This window comes from Fusarium redolens (genome assembly GCF_020744475.1).
Source record: "Fusarium redolens strain MPI-CAGE-AT-0023 chromosome Unknown BKA55scaffold_11, whole genome shotgun sequence".
NCBI classification, from domain to species: domain Eukaryota; kingdom Fungi; phylum Ascomycota; class Sordariomycetes; order Hypocreales; family Nectriaceae; genus Fusarium; species Fusarium redolens.
In genome coordinates this window covers 1,718,069-1,738,576 of record NW_025763674.1, presented here as the reverse complement: position 1 = coordinate 1,738,576, position 20,508 = coordinate 1,718,069, and the positions used below count along the sequence as shown (strand labels likewise).

Sequence of the window (20,508 nt, the reverse complement as noted above, 5' to 3'; positions counted from 1 at the left end):
AATATAGATATTATTAATATTAGTTAATTAAATAATTATAATTAAGTTAATTATTATTAATAATAATTATATAATAATATATCTTAAATATTAGGAGTTATAATTTTAGCCTTATTTTTTTATAAAGCTTTATAATTATTATAATAGTAATAATTATATTAAGAAGTTAATAATAGAGAGGGAATTTAATTTATTATTATTAAAGGAAATAACTTTTTTATACTTATAAATTAAGGCTACTTATTTAATTAAATTTTAAGGTTTAAAGTAATAGTTATATAATCTATTAACTTAATATTAAGATTATTATATTTCTTTTTAATATAGTATATAATGCCTTATATTATATTTTTATTAAAAAAGAAAAATATTATTATTATATTACTTTATATATAGTTATAATATTACTTTTTTTTTAATAATATTAAAATATTATTAAGTAAGCTTATAAAAGCTAGTTATCCTTATATAAATATCCCTTATTATAGTTATTATTATTTATTAAATTAGTTATATTTATAACCTTACTCTTACTAGCCTTTTACTTAAGTTATTTAAAGTAATTAAGATATACTATTTATTTAATTATAAAGTACTAACTAATTTAAATTACTTATTATCTTAAAAATCCTTAGCCTAATATATTAGATTTAGAAAATAGATAATATCTAAATATACTTTATAAAAGACTTATAAGAGTCTTAAATAATACTATTTAAGCCTCTAAGCTTTATAATACAACTTTAAATTAAAAATAATATTTTTAAGCTTATTAAAGTAAACTATTCCTAGTTATTACTAATTTACTAAGAATATTTTAAGGAAATTTAATAGGCAGATATAATTAGACTTATTATAATTTATATAAAAGGAGGAATATATACTAATTTAAATATCTATCTAACCTTAGTAAATAAGATTATATACTCTAGCACCTTAGCCTATAAGCAATTTTCCCCACTATAACAGGAAATTATAAGTTAAGTAATTAATTTTTTATAGCTAAAAATAGATTAGTTTTTATTAAATAGGCACTTTAGGAGGTAAAGCGATATGGTAATAGTTTAAAGCGAGTTCTTTTACCTTATATCTAAGTTTGCTAGTTTATGGGGCCGTTTTTATTAGTTTAAGTTTATAATATATTTAAAAAAAAACAGAAGGCCAAGGCCTTTTTTAATAGTGAGCGGTATCTAGTAGTTAAGGAGGTATGTTTAATTAATATAAATGGCTTGGGATAAGATATATAGGGATGATTACTCTTTAACTAGTAAAGGAGATTGCAACTCGTCCTGTAAACGGTCTCTTTACAGCGGTCTATAACCACATTTATAACCTTTAAGATTATATCGATCTTAGTCTTATCTTTATGCGAGCTGGCTAGATTGGTAGAGAGATTAGATATTTAGGCTGCGCTAGCTAGGAGGTATGGCGGCGTATCTGGCTGCCTATAGAAACTCAAATAGGATATCTAGATAAGGCAGTAATGCAGGCGTCGGTCCTTATTCCTGTATGTAGTCTCCCACCTCATCCTTTCTAGCCACGGCCGCCGTTCCGCGTACATGGTCGCCGAACTAACCGCCGAGGTTTGCATATCGGCTGTAAAACCAAATAAATCGTCTTTAGCAGTGCTAAGAGCTACTGTAACTTTACAATAGAGATCTTCATTAAGCAAAGGACAACACTGAATTCATTGAAATACATAATTTTCCTACCTCGAGCTACAATATGTCCCCTCAGTCTGATATCTTGATATAAACTGCGTTCTTGGCGTGTTGTCGGTCTTGTAGACGGTCTCCAGCGCGGTCTCCGTGTTGTCCATCGGCCCCATATACGCCTTCATCACCTTAGCTTGTCCATAAACATCATAAACTTCATGCCCTTATTCCACCCTATATAGGAGTAGTAGCACTCAAAGATCATCGATATTGTGGGCGCCTGCGTAGCGCTCATAGGATCCGTCACAATCATCTTACTGTTGTTGCTATCGTCCGCCCAGTTCCTCACGGGTCGCACTGCATAGTGCAGTCCGCCATCATCAACAAGTACGAGATCGTGTAGCTGGTGACGTGGTTCGACCTTGCAGGCACCTTATTCGACATCTCCGCGGTGCAGGGCAAGGTGATCATTCCGAACGTCGTCTCGATGTCGGTCGGCTTGGGCGGGGTCCTCTCGAAGCAGAACAACCCCTTACAACAAGTTCTTGGATGCCTCCATCGAGTCGCTGATTATACCGTCCAGGGACGACCCTATGGAGGCCTTCGTCTTCCTCAGCTTGTCGTAATCCCCGAAGGGCTCGGGCTTGTCGTTGTCGTTGTTGTCATTGTCCCTGGCGTAGAAGCCGTCCTCGCTCCCCTCAAAGCCGTACTTCTCGAGCTCCTCCAAGGCGTCCATCATGGCCTGCGAAATCTTGACGTTGATGTAGTCGCTGATCTTGTTGAACTAAGCCCAAAACGAAGGTCGAGCCCAAGAAGACGGATAAGGGGCGTAGCCCTGTGACCACCATCACCCTATTGACCTTTAGTCATTTGGCGCGCAGTTCCTCACCAGACGCCCCAACTAGGGCTTCTGTTCATCCTATGCCGTTTCGGACATGCTCTTGCTGGGTCTTGAGATGGCTTCATTGTGTAGTGCGGCTTAGAGTCACATATATAATTAGGCTTGTTGTAATGTGGAGTTTGGCCACAGTCTTGTTGACAATAGCATTGTCGATGCCGCTACCTATGACTAGAAATTATTGATATTGGGAGATGGTTTCTCCTACGTGGGCGCTGGCCATCTGCTGCCGTCGCCTCTCTTGCCTTTTGCAAATCGCATGTGTTCAACACTCGAACCAATTCTACTAACTCATTCTTCCCAGTATGTTCCATAGTAGGCGCTCGGGAGGTACTATCGCTTTGCGCTACTAAAGTAAAGCTATCTGCAAAGGTTGCGACAAAGGAACAAACCAGCCAATGAGAAGGTTTATTATATACTTTAAATTTAAAAAAACCAGCAGGGGATTAAAAATACTATCCCTCTTTTAATAAAAGAGGAACTAGTAGGGGTATAAGCTAATAAGAGTTATAGAACTTCCTCTTTTATTAAAATAAGGCAGATAATAAGGATACACCCTGACCCTAACCTTATCCTAACCCTAACCCTAAGTTTATGAATTTAATATTATTTAACTTTATAAAATTATCTTATTTTTAATTTTTATTAAAACTTTATATATTAACCTTTTATTTTTATAAGCTTATTATAAGTAACTTTATATAAATTTATATAACTTATTACTTTACCTCTCTTAATTATATTTTATATTTATTATATAAATAATTATAATATAGTAATAACTAATAACTAATAATAAAAAACAGTATATAATTATAAAAACTAACTATTTCTAACCTATATAAGGATTCTACTAGTAATCTAAGATTAATAAAACAGGGTTTTATATATATAATAAATAATTAAATAATTAAATAAACAGTACCTTATACAGGCATAAAGCAATTTTAAGAAGTAAATAAATTAAATAAAACAAATATGTCTAATTTAAAGTCTTAAGGGAAGTTGTGTTAGATATTATATATATTTAGTCTATTAATCTAGATAAGTATATTTATATTATATTTTTTTCATTTCTACTTTTTATTACTTTTACTATTTTAGTTATAATCTTAAAGTATTCCTGCTTATATATAAGGCCCTAGTACCTATTTAATAATTAGAGAGTGTTTCTTTAAAAGGCTTATTAATAGCTACTGTAGGTACAGGTTTATAGAGGTTATCTAAGTTCATAATCCAAATATGTTAAATACACCCTGCTGTTGTTACCCTCAAGGCTACTAATTAATTAGTAGCAAGTGCCAAACTGCGAATATTTATTCCTCCCACATAGACATGCACCAATGTCCTCTTCTCGCTTCGATGGTTTATAACAGCACCGCTGGTAAAACCAACAACCTGGGCAGTCATAGTAATAACAGCAGGTGCCATAAACTCTACTGGAGCCCCTGTCGCAGCGACGCGTATCCGGATCCGTGAACACCGTCTGATCAGCAAGAGATAGACTAGTAGTAAGAGAAAATACTATAAGTGAGAATCTCATTCTTTTCTAGATATTAGCTTTTACTTTAAGATAAGGTTAGTTTACTAACTATACTTACTTTATTAGATTATAATAGAAATTTATTATAATTTAAAAAATATTTTTAAGTAAGTCTATGCCTTAATTAGTATTATAAAGATAATAATTTAATTAAACTTACTTATATTTAATCGCTTAGATAGAGTATAACTTAAGATAGGCAGTAAGTTATAATAACAGATAGCTTATGTAAATCGGTTAAATTGAGCTGACTTATACTTGTCTTAGTTGTTAATAGTAGGGAAATTAAAGATCGAGCATAGCAAAACCGGCAAACCAAGACATTATATAGTAAGATATGGCACGGGCAAGACTTAGTAATAATATATTATAGGATAAACAGCACAGAAAATCGTAGTAAAATATAGCATAGCGCAAACACGGCATAGCGATACACGTCAGCAAGATATGTCATAGCGCAGATGTGGTATGGAAATCCTTAGCAAGATAAGGCATAGTGCAAATATAGCATAGAAAGTCTTAGTAAAATATAGTATAGCGCAGACACGGCATAGCAAGCCACATCAGCAGGATATAGCATAGCACAGATATGGCATGGAAATCCTTAGCAAGATAAGGCATAGTGCAAATATAGCATAGAAAGTCTTAGTAAAATATAGCATAGCGCAGACGCAGCTCAGCCAGCCACATCAGCAAGATACATCATGGTGCAGATCGGCCTTCTCTTCCTTGTGCTATAATTTGTGCTAATATCTCAAGTACCACATCCCATAAAAGGATGCAATGTAATTAGTGTGAATTGGTTATGATAAGCTGAAAAGCCTATCTTGGGCAATTGCGGAGGTGGCATGGTATGCTGCCTGAAGTGTGTTTTTGGATGTGTTATTTAGAGTTAATTTTTGCCGAGCTGAAGCTTATTGCGCACCTTACCTCAATGCAATGATGTCTGTGACCAAAGATTGGTCAATATTACCGTGTGTATGTATTCCGGCAATATCTTCAATGGTCAAACACTGGAGATGTTATGTCAATTGACCATTTTTCACACATTTAGATCTACACCAATCGGAGTGTTGGACTATCTAATAGAGGTGAGTGCTAATGTGTCCGTTTGTCTGTCATCAGATTTCTAGTGGTAATTGACCCAACTTAGAACTGCCTCGATGCCATCGCTTCATCATTATCCCAGCAATCATGTCAGCTTACTCGGTTCTTGTCAGCTGAGAAACTCTTCACCAGGCACCTAAAGTGCTGACAATGCTGCACATCTATATGCTCTGTAATTAAGTAATTATTACCGATTATAGTATGTTACTTGAAACTGTCTGTTATGTTTTTATTTTACCGATTGTTAGGGGGGTATTTTGCCGGTATGACTAAATCGCGCAAGCTTGTATCCTGGCTGTAGTGGAGGTTGAAGCTATGATCTTATTATTGACCAGGTTTTACAGGCTAAGGGCATTTGGCACAGAAATGCCCAATTATCTCTTCGAGAACAAGGGTAGAACAGAGGCTTTGAGAGCACTCATGAGGCTACGGTTGCCAATTAGAGCTTTTGTTTACCGCGACCCCGTCGGCTCTACACCATATTCAGCTGACGGCCGGATGCACAGAACAGGCTTGTGTGAATTACACCGTACTCGCTTCTTAGAGAAGGCCAGTTAGAAGAGTCGCCAGCATCTTAAACTCACTATCCAACCATTCTTAGTCACTTCTAACAAACATATTTCAACCCCTCTGCCTACGTCACAATGAAGACCGCTTTCGTCGTCACTGCCTTCATTGCGAGCGCTCTCGCCCGGTCTTTCAACCTTGCCGTCGCCAAGTCTGAGTTTAGGCAACTCAACGACCGTTTCGTTGCGGCCAAGGATGGCCACTTCGTTGTTACGAAAGACATCGCCCCTGGCGAGTTTAAGGGCGGAAATGGCGAACTCAAGCTCTCTCCCGGCAAGAAGGGTACGTTGAATGATAAGGGAGAGTCCTAAGGAACTTCGGTCCCTATCACTCTTCCTCAAAAAGAAGCCTCCAACAAGCGGTACAAGATCCTAATCGCTGACTTAGTGTACGCTGGCCCTACTGGTCACATCGGTTACTTTACAGGCTCTTCAAAGGCCCCCAAGGGCTTTGTGATTAAGGGCTGTTCCAAGACTCCAGCCGACGGCGAGGTACACTGGACTAAGGGCGCCGTCTTCGCTTGCCCCAACGTCTCCTTCAACATCGGCACTCCCACGGAGTACCAGCTCTTCGCCAACCATGAGGGTACCCCCACCGGCCAGGCCGACAATTGCTTCAACATTCACCTGAGTATCGAGGAGACCAAATAAACTGACCGCGCTCTAACACATGGGCCGCATACCTGGCACATGGACAACAACTAAGGGATTTGGAAACAAGGTTCATACTAACACTTCGAATACAACGCATAAAAACATACAGCTAGCTAGGGAACACTGAATTTAAGAGGAAAGTCTTTTATATAATTATACTTCTTAATTTAAGTATTAAAAGTATTAATTATTACTTTACTAATCTATTTATACTACTTTATTTTTAACACTACTCTTATATTTATAGTCCAAATTACCCTTTTTACTATTATTATCTTAGCAAGCCTCGGCATAGTTAGTAAGGACTATTTTATATAAGGCTAAATATATAACTTCTATTTCATTGGCTAGCAGACAGCAGAGCCTGAAGTCGCTGATATAAAATAATCACTTCCGAGTACACATCATTAATACGGCGTCTAATAAGTAACCGATCTTTAGTTAAGCCCTTAGTCTCGTCCTCTTGCGAAAGATATGCGCTTAGAAGACCGTCATCTGTTGGGTCAGACACATCAGAATAAAGCTTCTCAGTCATAACCTCTACATGCTTGACCCATATTGCAAGCCGTTGTACCACACTATCGCGTGTAGAGTCCGCTATAGTGTTATCTTGCTTATTCAAGGCAGCACGAATCTGTGCTTGTTCGAAGATATCGAACGTCAGACCACAAAGCCCGAGATGAATGTCTTCAACAAGCAATGGGTCCGGGAGAAATCTGTCGGGATGTTTAATCATCCACGACATCTTGATGTCACGACCCGAAGTCTTGCGTTGCTGACGGCGAAGGAAGACATTCATATCCCAACAGTTTCTAACAGCAAAGGTTGACGGCAGAGTGAGGTCAAGTTCGTTCGCAAGTAATCGGGGACGCTGCTTGCAAACGAAAGCTAATTGCGTGTCCACTTTGAATAGACTAGATACGAGTCTGCGCATGTTAGCTTAGCTCAAGGTAAGTGGCAAATGCTGGAAGGCTACGGCCATGGGGGACCGGCGAACCTTTTCCACTCATCTGTAAACATTTCAACCCAATGATTATAATCCCCAGGGAATTCATTCTGAAGAACACCCTGCGCATGGGATTTGTTGAGAAAGTCAGTATTCCGCAGTGTCTCGATCAGTCGACCACATAGTAAGTTGATCCTTGCCACTATTCCTTCTTGCTATCCACTTAAGTCAGCTCCAGGTGTTTCAAACACAAAGTTGAGGGTAGGCACGAACACCTAGGAATAACAGTCCAAAGATAATATTTAATAGAATCGACTGGTAAGTCTCAAGACATCTCATGGCATTTGGTACTCGTTTGTTTTTCAGAATAAAGTCCTACAGAATTTCAGCTTGTTTATGCGTTGCAGATGCCACGCTAAGAATTGGGTTGTCATACCAACAGCTGTAGATAGCGATTCACTAGTTGAATATGAATTTCGAGGATTATACTTTTTAGGTGCGCCTTCTGGAGAAGGTAGCATCCAATCACAACGACGGATGTCGCATTGTCATAACTCTTCTCATTGAAATTATAAGTGGGCGCGGTGATTATATGCCATCTGTGATGAAAATGATCGACATATGAGCTAAAACAGTCTCGAAGCCACTGGTTAAAAGCATTGGAAGAGTCTCTGTTGTGCAAGGTAGTCGACGTAGACAGTGATGAAGATAGTTCTCGAAGCATCATTTTTAGATTAGCCGCATCATCAGAGGATTCGGGTTCAGGACCAGGGTCAACATGCGAAATCGAAGGAGGTAAAGCATTTAGATAGCTGCATGACCTTGCTTTCGCCATGGAAGGTATACCACTAGGCTTATTGATGATTGTGGATATCACAATTTGAGCAGGATAACTCGTAGTGGCATTGGGTGGTGCGTGGTCATCCAGATGCGACTTTTCGTTTCTCCCAGGGCCGGCACTTCTTCGTGTCCTTGATCGAGGCGGCGAATAAATACAATCGATAGACTTTTTCTTACAGAATGTGCAGTCTATTACCCCATTACCATCACACTTGGTCTTGTTTGCATGGCAAGCGTCACAAGCCCGTGGTCTAGCTGAAGATTTGGCTTCGTGAGTGGTTAGATGGCGCTGGAGGACGTCCCTATACATGAACTGTTTAGAGGTAAACTGGGATCGTTCAATATGTAGTGTGATCTTACTTGCGCCAATAGGTTTGCCCGCAGATGTGGCACTTGTGTGGTTGTCCAGTATGAGTCGTTTGATGACGTCGAAGATGCTCTTTGCGCATGTAGGATTTGCCGCAGTCGCAGACAAAACGAGTTGTGAGAGTTGGAAAGGCCTGGATTTCCAAGTCATCTTGTAGATCACCTGGGATATAATTTACTGTAGATCGGGGCATTAGAGCGCCAAGACCATGACCAATCATAGGTCGGCAACTTATGATATGCTATGATACTCAGAGAACACATACTGGCATGATCACTAATTGTATCTCGTGACATGATGGAGAACGTTAGAGATGGGATGCACGGAGATAAGAAGATTGTTCGTTCGTAAATTGAGATAAGTGGAGTCAATCAGAGTCGGCGTGTTATGGGCGAAGGGGCTTATCAAGCTTTTCAGGTGATCGGTGTTTATATGGGCCGAAAGCTTAAACAGACCTTCCTAAAAAGGCTAGCCCGGTTAGTGCAGAGAAGGTATATACTATTTCGTAATAGCGAGTTATAGATTTATACTTGAGTATTACTTTTTCATACTGTTTTGTTGCGTATGTATGCGAAGCTATGAATTGAATTTGTTAATAATCTTGAATTATTTCATACCTTAATTAGCCGTGGGAACATAAGTAGCAAAATCAGTACGCCCTATGAGATTTTAGGCCCTTACTAAGGTCAGATGTTTTTCACTAGTTACGCTCGATAGAGCCAGATGTAGCAGATATACGTCAACTGAAACTCGTGCTGAGCCATTCATAGACTCTAGTGTAGGGGTCTAAGAACCCCACAAGCACCGGCGGTAGTAGCTAACGTGCTGAGATCCCACAGAACCCCCATGCATAAATAGGCCCGATAGGGGATCGAAGGTCCGCATTGGACGATGACTTTGAAGGAGATCTCCGAAGGAGGGTCATATATGTGGGTTGAGACAGCGCACTAACCAATTTCCATGAACAACCGACAATAGGCTCTTCTGCCCAAAAATCGGTTACAAATCCATGACAGTGGAATCGGAAGAATATGGGCGCGCTCTGTGGTATTTATACATCATGAAATTCATCTTGGTAAGGACATTCTTGTAATAGTCATCGATCACGCGTATCCTCTGAAAATATCTATTCTGAAATATTTACCTTGATGCTGATCCATGAGCACTTACACACTTACCGCTCTTACCACTATTACCCACTCTTACAACAAGGATGGCGCGTATCTTCATCACTGGCTCCGCCGACGGGTTCGGCCTCGAATCTGCTCGTCAATTAGTTCAACGCGGTCACACCGTCTACCTCCACGCCCGTAACGATGGGCGTGCCGCCCATGCCAAGGCGAGCTGTCCAGGCGCAGCAGGTATCTTCGTCGCAGACTTGACCAGCGTAGAAGAGACTAAGAGATTGGCAAGCGAAGTCAACGCCATTAGAGGCTTTGACGCCATCATTCACAACGCTGGCATGTTATATAGACCTTCCGCAAAACAGCCGATACGAGAATGCCGGCCATAGTAGCTATTAATATCCTTGCACCCTACGTTCTGACAGCCCTTAATAACCGCCCTAAACGACTTATCTTTATTGCATCTATATTGCATACCCGTGCTAATACCAGCATCAAAGATATCTTCTGGTATAAGCGAGGAGAGGCACAATTTCAGGACTTCTATGCCTATTGCGACTCTAAGCTGCATACGATTTTACTTGCAAATGCGGTAGCAAGGCGATTCAAGGACGTGTCAGTTATATCTGTGCACCCTAGATAGGTTCCTACCAAGGTTAGCGGTGCAGATGCCCTTAATAAGCTGGAGGATGGAGTTGATATATATGTTAAGTTGGCTGAGGGGAACTATGATCAAAGCTTGACTGGAGTCTACTTTGAGCCTAAGAGGCGGCTTGGTGAGCCTCTTCCTGAGTCTGGCGACGTTAATCTACAGGAGAAGATAGTGGAAGCTTGTGAGAAAGTCGTTGGGCTGAAGCTCCCTGGGTAATCACGCAAGCCTGATCATGGAGTGATGTGAAATAAATGAAACGGTAGTCTTGTGTTTGGAGATTGTGGCTAATTTTCTGGACACTATGTATACGAGTGAGGACGTTGTATTCTAATTTGCCTGTTAGCCAAGTTAGAATTACATAGCGTGAAGAAAGAAAGAGTCAATGCCTAAACTCAATAACTCATAGATAAAGACGTATTTTTATTAATAAAAGACCTATAAGCCACTACCACTAGCAACACAAGCAAGCTACTTAGTACGCTCTGAAATTAGACTTAAGCATTGCTACCCTAAAATATCGTCATATTAGAGGTCATACTGTAATTGTGTTTTCACATTACATTGCAAGTCAATTATGCATTCACAATTATCCTCCGAATTAAACCACATACATTACACACTGAACATCTTTGTGCTCTTTGCCTGTGGGGTCAAGAACCATCAGTCATAACACTTAGAAATTTAATCGCATCTGGAGGATTGGTGTGGTTTATAATCATGCTGAGCTAGAGGAAGAATAAAGGAGAGTTAGGACTACCAGCGATTTATTCCAGACAGTGGAAAAAGATTTTTATATGAATTATAAAACCTTAAAAGGGTAGTGACTTGAAGTTCTGTTTACTTGAAAATGTTTTCGTAATAATCCTCAGTGTTGCAGGTCGCATAATCTGAAAATGATACTTTCCGCGACGCCAGAAAAGAAAGGTGGGGTTTAGGAAGGAAACTCACATCGGTCAATCAGATCATGTCAGTCAAGGCACTGTGGGCCCAAAACTTCGCTTCAGCTTCTCATTTGTCTTCGGCCGTTTAGTGGGATTGGAGACTCGAGACGAGTTTGTCAGCTCAAACCAAGATATAAGAGCTCGTCTGAGACCCAGTTTGCAATTGAGAAATGAAGACAAGAAAACATTTTTCTTTTCTATTACACCATCTTCGATCTCTTCTTTTACGTTTCAGCACCATGGCTTCTCAGTACGCTAAGGACCAGATCCCAGGCTTTATCAATGCCATCAAGAACGTGGCTATTGTTGGTGTACGTATCCCTTATCAGAGACTTTTAGTGTCGTGCAGTAATGCTAACATCCTTCAAGGCCACAGGACAAATCGGAAAAGTCTTCACCGAGCACCTTCTCAATTCTGGAAAGCAAACCGTGACCGCCATCACCCGCAAGGGTAGCGACACTACCGTGCCTGATGGCGCCAAGCTAGCTTATGTTGACTATGATGACGAGAATACGCTAGTCGAAGCCATGAAAGGCCAAGATTTCCTAGTCATCACCTTGGCTCTCACTGCTCCGCCAGAGACCCATAGCAAGCTGGTCAGGGCAGCCGTCAAGGCGGGCGTGCCCTATATTGTGCCTAATGCCTACGGCGTTGACTTCTACGGCCACCCCAAGCTGGAGGAAGACATTCCAGTCCTCGGATACGTCCACGCCAGCGTCAAAGAAATTGAGGAGGTTGGTGCCAAGTGGTTCGCTATCACGCCCAGCTTCTGGTATGAGTATAGCTTGGGCGTTGGACCTTTTACATACGGATTTGATTTCCCTAATGACACTGTCACTCTTTACGACGAGGGAAAGACTAAAGTTAACACGACCACTTGGCTGCAGACTGGCCGTGCATTGGCCGCCTTGGTCAATCTTAAAAAGCTTCCACAAGATGAAAACGACAAGTCCACAACCCTAGCACAATTCGCCAACAAACCCGTCTACATCTCTAGCTTCACTCTTAATCAGCGAGAGTTGCTCGACAGCGTCAATAAGCTGCTGGGTAAGACAGACAAGGACTGGAATATCACCTATCAGCCTACCGAAGAGCGTTTCAGAGAGGGACTAGAGGAACTTGGCAAGGGAGATGGAAGAGGTTTCTTGAAAGCTTTGTATGCTCGCGCGTTCTATCCTACCGGTGAGGGTGTTTATGAAACCCACAATAGCCTTCTTGGGCTGCCTCAGGAGGACCTGGCTGAAGCTACGCTGGCGGCGCATCATTGGGCTATTGCACAGGCGAAGAAGGCCGGGAAATAAGGTAACCAAGGTCAGATTCCGCATAACTTGCTAACAGTTCCGGATTGTCTATCTGCGATGTGCATTAGTAAACCTTAAGTACTACCCAATTATACTGCACGACTCTCTTCTTGATCTCTTTAGTTGTGGACCTCAGGGCTCGTACTGGTTAGCGGTGCTGAGACAGCTCCCCGACCGGCAGCTCGGCCCTCCGGTTAGCGGGTCTCGTCTTCACCAGTATTCAACAACAACTCTCTTCTGTAAAAACTTGTTCTTGGCACCTATTGTTAGCGTGCTGCTAGAGTAGAAAGTTTTTGCAGCTTAAATTGACAGCAAAGACAGCTGTAGGCTAACGGGGTCTAAATACCTGCCTGAAGAAAGGGATTCAGAGAGTTGATTATTCTTTTTAATACTTATCTCTAATAATATTAAGTTTCGAAAGCTATTAATATTGCACCTAGGCGCTATTTCCTATATATTCCAGGCTCTGCATTCTCAACTTCCTATATAACTAACCTCTGTATTTATATACTGCCTAGAGAATATCTTCTCCTTTATAGCCTTAGCTATTATGTAAAATATAACTAGGCCTTAATAATTTATCTTACTGCCTAAAACTATTAAGTATAACTACTAAATTAAAATAATATAAAGCTTACTTAAAGATTATAAATTAAATTAATTATCTTATTTATAAAGTAATATTTTAGCTGCCTTAAGTTCTATTCTTATAAGGGTTTTCCCTAAAGAAGTATAATTTTAAATTATAGTTATTGGTAATATGAAAGGATAAAGGCTTTCTATTTTAGGGTATAAAAAACTACTTAATCTATTTATATAGAAGAATTCTAAGCTAAAAAGAGATATATTCTTATTAATAGGACACTCTCTTAAAGTGATACGCCCTAGTGCCGATAATATACTGAATGAACTCTATAGAATAGCAGTTGCATGAAACTTTACCTGAATTACCTCTATCCCGCTGTTCTCTGAACTACTGGCATTCCGAAGGCTGTGAAGGAATCCTGCCTAACTGTTTAGTGCTTGGTTATTATATCCTCCTTTGCCGCCATCTTACATCCACAACTCGCGGCCACGGATGCAGCAAAGATATATTCAGAAGCAGACTGGAGTCCCCTAACTCTACAGAATGCTTATGCATATGGGGTAAACGCTTACTTCGTATCCAAGATCATGGCCGAAAGAACAGCTTGGGACTTCGTGGCCACCCAAAAGCCAAGATTGTCGCTGAATACTATCAACCCCCCTCATGATTTACGTCCCTGTACGATATCACGTCCTGTCATTGAGATCCGTGAACACTTCAAATTGATTGCTTACTGAGATGAGTTCAGACAATCATAAGGAGCAGGGCTTGCTGCCAACAGCCCTACCAGTCTGGGTTAACATTCGTGACATCGCTTTAGCGTACGGTAAAGCCATAGGAGTCGAGAAAGCAGCCGCCAAACTCTATTTCGTAACTGCAGGAACCTACAGTAATCGTCAATTAGTGGAAATCATTTGGAGTGATCTCCTCCGACTACGAGATGAATTGCCAGACGCTAATCATTGGGGAGGAGCTCCGAATCCTCGCCTCGAGTCTTTTGGCCATGATACAAGCTGAAACTATTTTGAGAATGAAGTTGGGTTCATACGGGAAGATCGTGGTAGATTCAGTGTGGTGTTTGATCGGTAAGGAATAAACAATGGGCAGGGGTTCCGTAGTGCTGCTCGAATATTCCATGCTAGACATATCCTCATACGACTTTTCTCCTCTAGCCTATCAGTACAAGAAAATCACTACCCACGCGCTATGCCGCTAGAGCATAACCACCTATCGTGGCATAAACCATCCAGTAATCCAAGTCGGGTGTATTCCCGATTATTTCCATCACTTCCTGTGCCGCTTTCATGCCTCCAGTTTCCGACATATACCTTAGAGCCTGTATGATCCAATCTCGAATATTAGATTGGGCTGATTGCTGGTAGGCAATGTGAAGAGGCGCAAGTAAAGTATAACACTGTAGACTTTGCAATGGCGTGAAGGGTACACTATTCTCCAATCGCGCAGTAGAGAGAATGTATTGAGGCACTGAGGCACATATTTCTTGTATAATGTCCCGTGTGCGGCATAGGACGTTATTGGAAGATGTTTCGCCAAGTATGTGCTTTAATATAATATTATTCACCATCAAACGCATCACGTGGATACCATTGGTGACCTGAGTAATATAGTGACTCTCATGTACGTTATAGTGGGAGCCGGGAATGAGTGGACTGAGAAGGAAGGTTTTCCTGCTCTTCCAGAACGGTGGTAGCGTCGTATAAAGATTCTGCAAGAGCTTGTCCAGGTACCATGCTCTCTCCGCTAAATCGATCATGGAATCTCCGATAACATGATGACGTATATCAACTTGGAGATTCACTACCTGTCTTAGAATTCCCGTGAACCTCCATTTGATATCAGTAAGAAACGGATCCAAGAGCCCACGGAGCTGCACGATCGATTCGGGTACTGATACGACAGTAGTACCACAGCTGACCGTTATAGCCGATATTAAGCGTGCACTGAGCCGACATCCCATAGGGCTCGAGATGAGTTGGCCCGAATGCGAGAGAAGCAGTGATAACCCTCCTTCAGCATGACTCATCCAAGAGCTCGATGCTTGAGGGTTACGGTTAGTTACCTTCTCGTACATATCCAGAAGAATAATAGACAGAAGAAGGCTTTCCACATTAGAGGTCGGCGATACGTCAGAGGCCGGCAATGCGTTGAGAGCACCTCGAACCCTCCGTATCGCAACTAAGTAACTCGAACGTGATAAAAACATCACGTTTGGATCATGAGATTGATTTGCCAGAAAACTCAAGCTTACTGCTTCGACGCTTGCTGACAAGTGGTCAAAGCTAGATGCCTGCTGATACAAAGGTACAATAGTCTCTAAAATTGTGGAAAACTTCGAGACGTAGAGTGAGAAGAAGATGTATTCGGCGCGGGTATTCAAACCGAGTTCCATCGACATTGGTCGATTGGTTGCTTGCATGCATGCTTGTCTTAGTGTCGCTTTTTGTCCGGTTGCGCGAGTCTCGTCGCGGAATACGAGATCTTGAGCGTTGCGATAACCGTGGCATCTGAGTCTCGCTCTTCGGCATTGCCCGCATCCGGAAGGGACAAGGTCGCACTGGATGGTGGATATGTCAGTTAATGAAGAACGCTAGGTAGGTCATGGAGAATGGAAAAGTACCCGAAGTTTCCTCACGCGACAAGGAAGACAATCCTGGGAGGGTCTGCCCCGATTTACCATTGGGTTTGGCCTTAAACACGTCGGTACGGGCAATGGTGATTGTGCACAAAATGCTGCGAAAAGAAAATGGAGTACTAAGAAGTGAGATTGTTATTAGTAGTTCATGTCATAGAAAGTGGAGTATAAGGACGATGCCACATGTGAGCCTAATCTTATTGTAGCTAGCCTTCCGGTATTTGAACTTTAATTTCCAACCTTTCTTAAACTAGTCGTGTAATATAGGCACAGATACGGACATAACGGAATTATGTACATCAAGGATAGGTTTCAAGGATCAACACTCCGCGGGGGTTAACCTAGTTATAAATCCGCATCACAATAACTTTATTATTAATTAACGGGGGGAACTTACGCAGCAGTTAGTTATCGTTTCCACTTTCGTCTAGTCCTGGTTCTCAACCAGATTTTACATCATAGTTCGGTTAACTGCATGCATGCCGTAGCCCCGTCAGCTGAGACACTGATCGACTCTTCGTTCGGTATAGTACAGTTTACCACCCTTTTGCTTCAAGATTACGTCCATGATTTGGAACTAATGTCCGAAGCGTAAACGCCGAGGGAAATCTTTGCATAATTGTCCTGTCCACCCATTGTCTAGTCGTAGTATTTTCAGAACTTCATATCCCTAGAGCACACCACTCGCAATTGTCAGTATCAATCGTCGCTATTTTAACAACCACAGAAAAGAGTCCGCGTCGCCAAAATGAGAGCCCTCGTGTTGAATACCAATGATAAGTCTATGTCTATTCAGAATATACCTGATCCAAAGCCGGGACCGAAACAGATTCTTGTTCGTGTACGTGCTGTGGCACTGAACCACGTCGACTATATGAATGCAGTCAATCCTATTGCTGCCCAAGAAGAGCGTGTGGTAGGATCTGATTTTGCAGGGGAGGTAGCTCAGGTCGGAAAAGATCTGGCTAATCTGGGTGACCCGCGAACCAAGATTGGAGCGCGCGTATCAGGATTCTTGCAGGGAGGTAAGTTATAGTAACAACTCCGTCTAGAAAATGGAAATACTTGCCCACCAAGGACAACCGGGCTAACATGATCTTATATCATAACAGCGAACTCAGTTAATGACCGCACCGGTGCTTTTGCAGAGCTCCTTACAGTTGAGTATGACCTTACCTGGAACATACCTGACAGCATCTCCTTCGAAAATGCCGCTGGCGTAAGCTTATGCGGTGTCACTGCTGCTCAGGGTGTTTTTCAGCGTTTGCAACTACCAAGCCCATTCTGGGAGGGAGACGGTTTTCGTCCGTTCCAGCTTCACGAAGAAGAACAGGTAAATGTGTTCATCTATGGTGCAACATCATCTGTCGGCTTGTATGCGGCGCAGCTTGTTAGACTCTCCGAGAAGATATCTGGCAAGAAGATTCGACTTATTGGTGCAGCAAGGCCATCGCAACATGCACGTCTGTACGATGCACCTTACTCGTATGACCTCTTGGTTGATTATCGGGATTCTCATTGGCCGGAAATGGTTCGCAAGGCAGCTGGAAACGAGGGTGTACAATATGCCATAGACGCTATCTCCCAGGGCTCAACAGTAGAGCAAACTGACAGCGTCATCAGGCCCGGTGGCAAGTTTGCCATTTTTCGGGCTCCCACCGCCGGCGGCTTTGACATCACCAAGCTCAAGACGAAGCCTATCTTTGGGGCAGTTTGGGAAGCTCTTGGCGTAGAAGTCGGATATCATGGTACGTATCACGGAGACTCGTTAAAACTCTGGTTGCTCCGAACGCTGACGTTGGCAATACTCTAGGTGTAAACATTCCTGCTAACGCGGAGGCACGAGCCTTCGCTGCTGCGTTTTACCAATATCTTGGCTCAGGAGTTGAGACCCAGCAAATCCAATTGCATCCGAATCCTGTTCGTGTAATGCCGGGTGGCCTTGAACAAATCCCTAAGGATGGATTTGCTCTTCTCAGTGGGAGTTTCAAACCACAAAGACAAGGCCTAGATGAAAGAGTTAGTGATCTTAGGCCTATCACAGGAGAAAAGATTGTCTACGTGGTTGCTTGAATGGACACGCCTCTTCTTTACTTCTGAATACCTATATGCTAAGAAAGTAAAAGAAAGTGTTTATATTAAGGCAGCTTAGCTCGGTTTTGGGACAATATAGCCTATGGTAGCTTTCAAGCATGATTAGGGCCTTAGTCTATAAAAGTTGCAGTCCTCACTGGGTTCTCAATAGGGAACTCAAGTCATATTCAAACTTGTTGTTCCCCCTGTAGTCTTAATTCTTGTTGAACCGCCGGTGAAGGGCCGATTGATATTTCAGGAGAGGGGCGGAGGTGGATGGCAACTCATGGGACTCAAACACCTTGATAGACTAGGGGCAACCTTTCCTGGGCTCGTCCTCACGGGGATAGCGGAGTTTAATACACCTTTCAGTTAGTAAGAGGCGACTAGATCACCATATGGATAATGGCATCAAGGGTGCCAAAATCCAACAACTTCCAGTGGGACCGCGCTAGCAGCGGGGATGGAGACAGGCAGGCAGCCTTTTCGTAAGTCAGTAACGGCCCATCATGCAATGGTGGGATGGTGGATTTGATCGCGCCATGTTCTCGTCTGGCCAGTGCCTCATACCATAGTCCCTACCGAGACCTCCATGTGTCGTCATTGGCTGGTCAAAAAGGACCTCAAGCACTCGTGATGAACTTATACAGTACTACGACTGAACGCCGAATCAGAAAACGTATCTAGATGATATGAGTTTGCGTTTCATTGAGGCTCTACCAGGAGTTCTTTACCTCACCTTTAGTACCAGCTTAGTGTTTATTTATCATCAGTACAGGCATATAGATATGGGCCTTTTTGAAGCAGCTAATCGAGTCTTCTAGAACTGCTCAATAGTCATCTCCTCTTAGTCGACTTCATCTGTCCTGCAGCAGCATTTCAATTAACTGGTCTTGCATTATTGAAAAACTGTTGAAACCCCGCGTCCAGTGTGCATGCGTCTTACATCGCCTTGGGTGGCATCGAGGAAGCTACAGAATTTCAGCCCGGAACGCTAGCTTAGACTGGTTAGTGTCTGTCCGGAACGCTAGCCTAGTCGGGCTAGCACCAACAAACTGTAAGGAGACGGATCTTGGCTTAGACGCCACGATTTGTAATAGAGTTAAACGCGTAAGCGGTAACAACGTCATGATGAGCCCTGGTAAACACAGTCCAAGTCACCCGTCCTTCTCAATATCGGAGTCATAATCAAACTACCTGTAGTGATACCCTGTGGATGGCCTCTACTAAAGGTTTCTTTAATGTCCCACTTAATTTCCTGTTCCAAATGTCATGACAGCACCTCTTAGCTTGCAACGCTGAAGGCGACGCTGTGTTGAAACACTAAATGTGATGCGGTGCAGACCTCCATATCTGTGCAAATAGAAGGTCTGGATGAAGAAGATGCAACTAAATGACAAACGAGGTGGGGCAATTCTATAGGGTATATCTGGCTTATTGCTTGCAAAATGCAACTGTGTGCTTCGTCGGTCATCCCCTGAAAGTGACTGTGCATACACGTAGACTTCTCTCTAGTGTATCTTTCAGGAAGGATGCGAAGTCCTTCTGGCCATCTTGTAGTAAAAAGAAGATCTTAGCTCGGATATTATTTCTAAATAGCTTGAGAACACAGCCAAAGTACCAAGTACACATGATTGTAATAGTTGCATGTCTAACTTGGTATATGTTTAAAACGGCAAGACTACTACCACGGTAGGACTCCCCCATCAACATGTACCAAGCCATTGTTTTCAATATCGATGTCCCTCTTCCCGTTAACAATCTCAACCAGCGCCACAGCTGGCTCCTTTGGGTCCCTAGCCCCTCCCTTAATCCGCCACTCGCGGCCCTGCTCACCTGTCAAGTTCGATAGACACCAGCCTGGGTTAAAAGCTACCACTTTGATGCCGGCATCTGCATAGTTATAACGCTGGCATGCCGCCACCATGTTCAGGGCTGCCTTGCTAGTACGATAAGCATCGCCTTGAATTCGATGGAATTGGTGGTCTGGATTAAGCCGCAATGAGATGGAGCCTTGCTCAGAGGAAACATATATGACCAAGGGCTTGCTCGATTTCTTTAGCAACGGTTCCAATGTTTCAGTAACCCTCATTGAACCGATGACGTTGGTTTCAAAGGATTGTCGGAATGCCGTAACCCTATCAACATCTTGGTAGACGACAATACCCGCATTGTTGATCAAAATATCGAGCTTCCCGTATCGTGCTTCGATGGAGCCCTTGGCAGCATCAACGGATTCTTGATCGGTAATCTCAATAGGAAGTACTGAGATAGAGGCCTTGAGTAAACTGCCCGCGGCGGAGTTAATATCCCCTAAAGCCTTGTCACCCTTTTCGATAGTTCGAGCACCAAGAAGAATATGGAAGTCGGTGGACTCCTTCGACAACTCGAGCACAGTCTCGTAGCCAATTCCACTACTCGCGCCTAGAAAATAGGTTAAACTTGGCGATTGAGACTCAGATGGGGATCCTATACCGGTGACAAAGATAATAGCCTTATTTGAAGCCATGTTTGGAAGTTGGATTATTTTATAGATGGAGCTTTAGTAGCAAGCTCTTCTTATAAACACGAGTGACATCTAACGAATGGAAAATGTAAAAA

The 20,508-nt window shown here is 42.1% G+C and overlaps 10 protein-coding genes across 10 annotated transcripts; 5 read left to right on the top strand and 5 right to left on the bottom strand.

Moving 5' to 3' along the window:
- Positions 1 to 1,402: 1,402 nt before the first annotated feature.
- On the bottom strand, positions 1,403 to 2,391 carry BKA55DRAFT_541489 (uncharacterized protein; the record flags this gene model as incomplete). The annotated part of the gene is made up of 6 exons (XM_046190378.1): positions 1,403 to 1,445; positions 1,560 to 1,638; positions 1,713 to 1,738; positions 1,844 to 1,889; positions 1,974 to 2,012; positions 2,232 to 2,391. The coding sequence occupies 6 exons, from the start codon at positions 2,389 to 2,391 to the stop codon at positions 1,403 to 1,405; spliced, it is 393 nt and encodes a 130-aa protein (XP_046047816.1).
- Positions 2,392 to 3,675: 1,284 nt separating this feature from the next.
- Positions 3,676 to 4,423, bottom strand: BKA55DRAFT_574150 (uncharacterized protein). The gene is made up of 3 exons (XM_046193280.1): positions 4,257 to 4,423; positions 4,155 to 4,209; positions 3,676 to 4,097 (listed from the first exon to the last, which is right to left on the bottom strand). Exon 3 carries the CDS (start codon positions 4,094 to 4,096, stop codon positions 3,842 to 3,844), a length of 255 nt encoding a protein of 84 aa, XP_046047815.1. The 5' UTR covers position 4,097; positions 4,155 to 4,209; positions 4,257 to 4,423; the 3' UTR covers positions 3,676 to 3,841.
- Positions 4,424 to 5,847: 1,424 nt separating this feature from the next.
- On the top strand, positions 5,848 to 6,420 carry BKA55DRAFT_692388 (uncharacterized protein; the record flags this gene model as incomplete). The annotated part of the gene is made up of 2 exons (XM_046199776.1): positions 5,848 to 6,052; positions 6,158 to 6,420. 2 exons carry the CDS (start codon positions 5,848 to 5,850, stop codon positions 6,418 to 6,420), a joined length of 468 nt encoding a protein of 155 aa, XP_046047814.1.
- Positions 6,421 to 6,616: 196 nt separating this feature from the next.
- BKA55DRAFT_574142 (uncharacterized protein) lies at positions 6,617 to 8,953 on the bottom strand. Its single transcript, XM_046193279.1, has 6 exons — positions 8,842 to 8,953; positions 8,570 to 8,753; positions 7,806 to 8,522; positions 7,643 to 7,744; positions 7,421 to 7,584; positions 6,617 to 7,349 (listed from the first exon to the last, which is right to left on the bottom strand). Exons 3-6 carry the CDS (start codon positions 8,517 to 8,519, stop codon positions 6,764 to 6,766), a joined length of 1,566 nt encoding a protein of 521 aa, XP_046047813.1. The 5' UTR covers positions 8,520 to 8,522; positions 8,570 to 8,753; positions 8,842 to 8,953; the 3' UTR covers positions 6,617 to 6,763.
- Positions 8,954 to 9,671: 718 nt separating this feature from the next.
- On the top strand, positions 9,672 to 10,669 carry BKA55DRAFT_704659 (uncharacterized protein). The gene is made up of 3 exons (XM_046200649.1): positions 9,672 to 10,040; positions 10,076 to 10,315; positions 10,361 to 10,669. The coding sequence occupies exons 1-3, from the start codon at positions 9,790 to 9,792 to the stop codon at positions 10,566 to 10,568; spliced, it is 699 nt and encodes a 232-aa protein (XP_046047812.1). The 5' UTR covers positions 9,672 to 9,789; the 3' UTR covers positions 10,569 to 10,669.
- Positions 10,670 to 11,473: 804 nt separating this feature from the next.
- BKA55DRAFT_677437 (uncharacterized protein) lies at positions 11,474 to 12,682 on the top strand. Its single transcript, XM_046198117.1, has 2 exons — positions 11,474 to 11,604; positions 11,663 to 12,682. Exons 1-2 carry the CDS (start codon positions 11,533 to 11,535, stop codon positions 12,593 to 12,595), a joined length of 1,005 nt encoding a protein of 334 aa, XP_046047811.1. The 5' UTR covers positions 11,474 to 11,532; the 3' UTR covers positions 12,596 to 12,682.
- Positions 12,683 to 13,768: 1,086 nt separating this feature from the next.
- Positions 13,769 to 14,198, top strand: BKA55DRAFT_541484 (uncharacterized protein; the record flags this gene model as incomplete). Its single annotated transcript, XM_046190377.1, has 2 exons — positions 13,769 to 13,859; positions 13,930 to 14,198. The coding sequence occupies 2 exons, from the start codon at positions 13,769 to 13,771 to the stop codon at positions 14,196 to 14,198; spliced, it is 360 nt and encodes a 119-aa protein (XP_046047810.1).
- A 187-nt stretch (positions 14,199 to 14,385) lies between these two features.
- Positions 14,386 to 15,879, bottom strand: BKA55DRAFT_704653 (uncharacterized protein; the record flags this gene model as incomplete). Its single annotated transcript, XM_046200648.1, has 2 exons — positions 14,386 to 15,756; positions 15,820 to 15,879. The coding sequence occupies 2 exons, from the start codon at positions 15,877 to 15,879 to the stop codon at positions 14,386 to 14,388; spliced, it is 1,431 nt and encodes a 476-aa protein (XP_046047809.1).
- A 694-nt stretch (positions 15,880 to 16,573) lies between these two features.
- On the top strand, positions 16,574 to 17,914 carry BKA55DRAFT_704651 (chaperonin 10-like protein). The gene is made up of 3 exons (XM_046200647.1): positions 16,574 to 16,859; positions 16,947 to 17,582; positions 17,648 to 17,914. The coding sequence occupies exons 1-3, from the start codon at positions 16,583 to 16,585 to the stop codon at positions 17,905 to 17,907; spliced, it is 1,173 nt and encodes a 390-aa protein (XP_046047808.1). The 5' UTR covers positions 16,574 to 16,582; the 3' UTR covers positions 17,908 to 17,914.
- A 1,677-nt stretch (positions 17,915 to 19,591) lies between these two features.
- On the bottom strand, positions 19,592 to 20,416 carry BKA55DRAFT_595672 (putative short chain dehydrogenase/reductase; the record flags this gene model as incomplete). Its single annotated transcript, XM_046195836.1, has 2 exons — positions 19,592 to 20,331; positions 20,383 to 20,416. 2 exons carry the CDS (start codon positions 20,414 to 20,416, stop codon positions 19,592 to 19,594), a joined length of 774 nt encoding a protein of 257 aa, XP_046047807.1.
- Positions 20,417 to 20,508: the final 92 nt, after the last annotated feature.